The 1644-nt window shown below is 47.2% G+C and overlaps 1 protein-coding gene across 1 annotated transcript in view; it reads right to left on the bottom strand.

Annotated features, from left to right (window-relative positions):
- Positions 1-1644, bottom strand: part of xylb (xylulokinase homolog (H. influenzae)) — a 5780-nt gene that overhangs the window by 3387 nt on the left and 749 nt on the right. The window contains exons 2-8 of the mRNA XM_031840625.1: positions 1526-1608; positions 1277-1346; positions 1078-1158; positions 834-920; positions 626-754; positions 496-561; positions 329-401 (exon numbers count right to left, since the gene is read on the bottom strand). Coding sequence (XP_031696485.1) covers positions 329-401; positions 496-561; positions 626-754; positions 834-920; positions 1078-1158; positions 1277-1346; positions 1526-1608 — 589 coding nt within the window. The remainder of the gene's footprint in view (positions 1-328; positions 402-495; positions 562-625; positions 755-833; positions 921-1077; positions 1159-1276; positions 1347-1525; positions 1609-1644) is intronic.

Raw genomic sequence — 1644 nt, 5'->3', positions numbered from 1 at the left:
CTCTTCGTAATCGTTTAGTGTCTCTTCGTAGTCGTTTAGTGTCTCTTAGTAATCGTTTAGTGTCTCTTCGTAGTCGTTTAGAGTCTCTTCGTAATCGTTGAGTGTCTCTTCGTATTCGTTTAATGTCTTTGTAGTCTTTTAATGTCTCTTTGTTGTCGTTTAATGTCTCTCTGACATCATCAATAGTTTAGTTTTCACTTTTGTGATTTTCATACATTTACTCTGCTGACTCATCGTTGTGCACGTTTAAAGTAACGATTAGGACAGATGGAGGACGGATCAATAAAGACACGAATTGATAAATGATCAACGAGCACTGATTCTGTACCGTCACTGTAGTCGATGGAGGCGTAACCACCGAGGAAGAGAGAGGCTGCGAAGCTGCTGACCAATGAGATCCTCTGAAAACACACACACACACACACACCCACACACACACACACACATCAGTTGTGTGGAATCATTTATTAACACAGTAACCGTCTGCTCACTGACCTCTGTGTTCTTGAACTCTTCCGGTCGAGTCTGTCTCAGTTTGGAGATCTGGTTTCCTGTGAAACGCTGCAGACAGACACCCATTAGATATGACAGACAGACAGACAGACAGACAGGTAATCAGACAGACCTCATATGCTCTGGACCCTGTGATCTCTGCCAGTCTCCCTGCTCCTCCTGCTGCTGTCTGCAGCTCCTCACACTGCTGTCTGCTGCTGGAGTCCATCCACACAGGAGAGTGAGACACGGAGAAGCTGTCCTGTTAGAGAGTCAGCATCAGCTCACATCCCATAATACCACACACACACACACACACACGTACCTGTGGACCCACACACCTGCAGCAGCTGGTGCAGGTCCTGGTCCGGGTCCAGGTCCTTCAGGGTCTCAGACGCCCCTCTTCTCCAGAACACGCTGCCGTGTTGCTGAGAGACATTTAAAGAGGTTCTGTTATAAAAACCGGACTCCGCCCACTTTCCTTTAGTGAAGAGGCTCAGTCGATGAACAGGTGAAGTAATGATATGCAGTATGTTATATGTTTTGAGGACGCCTTTGTGCAGTAGGTTTGGTGTGATCTCTCACCTGGCCGCAGCCCGACAACGCTCTGACACGGGCGTAGGCCAGCCCCGCCCCCTTCATCTTGTCCAATACCAGGTCCAGAGCCTGATGTCAGGCGGGCGCAGACAGAGACACGTGACAACCAATCACGGAGCAGCACGGGGACCAACCAAAACAGTCACAGTCATTGGTCACAGTGTGTGTGTGTGTGTGTGTAACTCACCTTTACCCACATCAGTACAGGTGAGGTGACCGTCAGTCTGTCAGCATGAATATGAAATCCTCCCTGAGTCCTGGAGTTTCAAAATAAAAGACTTTACTAAATTAAATCACTTAGATGCACAGTGATGCTTTCACAAGCTTCTGAATGTGTCCGAAATATGAATAAATACTACTACTACTAGTCCTACTACTACTGATAGCAGTACTAGTAGTAGTAGTACTAGTAGTACACAGAGGAGATGTTTGTTACCTGAACTCAGGAAGCTCGGAGTCAAACTGCACATTATTCTGGTGAACGACGTTCAGGTTCTCATCGATGGCCACCACCTTCAGCTAGTACCAGAGGTACAAGTCACACGTATTACCACC

The sequence above is a fragment of the Anarrhichthys ocellatus genome, unplaced genomic scaffold (genome assembly GCF_004355925.1).
Source record: "Anarrhichthys ocellatus isolate YVR2014 unplaced genomic scaffold, GSC_Weel_1.0 scaffold3038, whole genome shotgun sequence".
NCBI classification, from domain to species: domain Eukaryota; kingdom Metazoa; phylum Chordata; class Actinopteri; order Perciformes; family Anarhichadidae; genus Anarrhichthys; species Anarrhichthys ocellatus.
The sequence above is the reverse complement of the archived record's forward strand: the minus strand, read 5'-3'. Positions and strand labels throughout refer to the sequence as shown.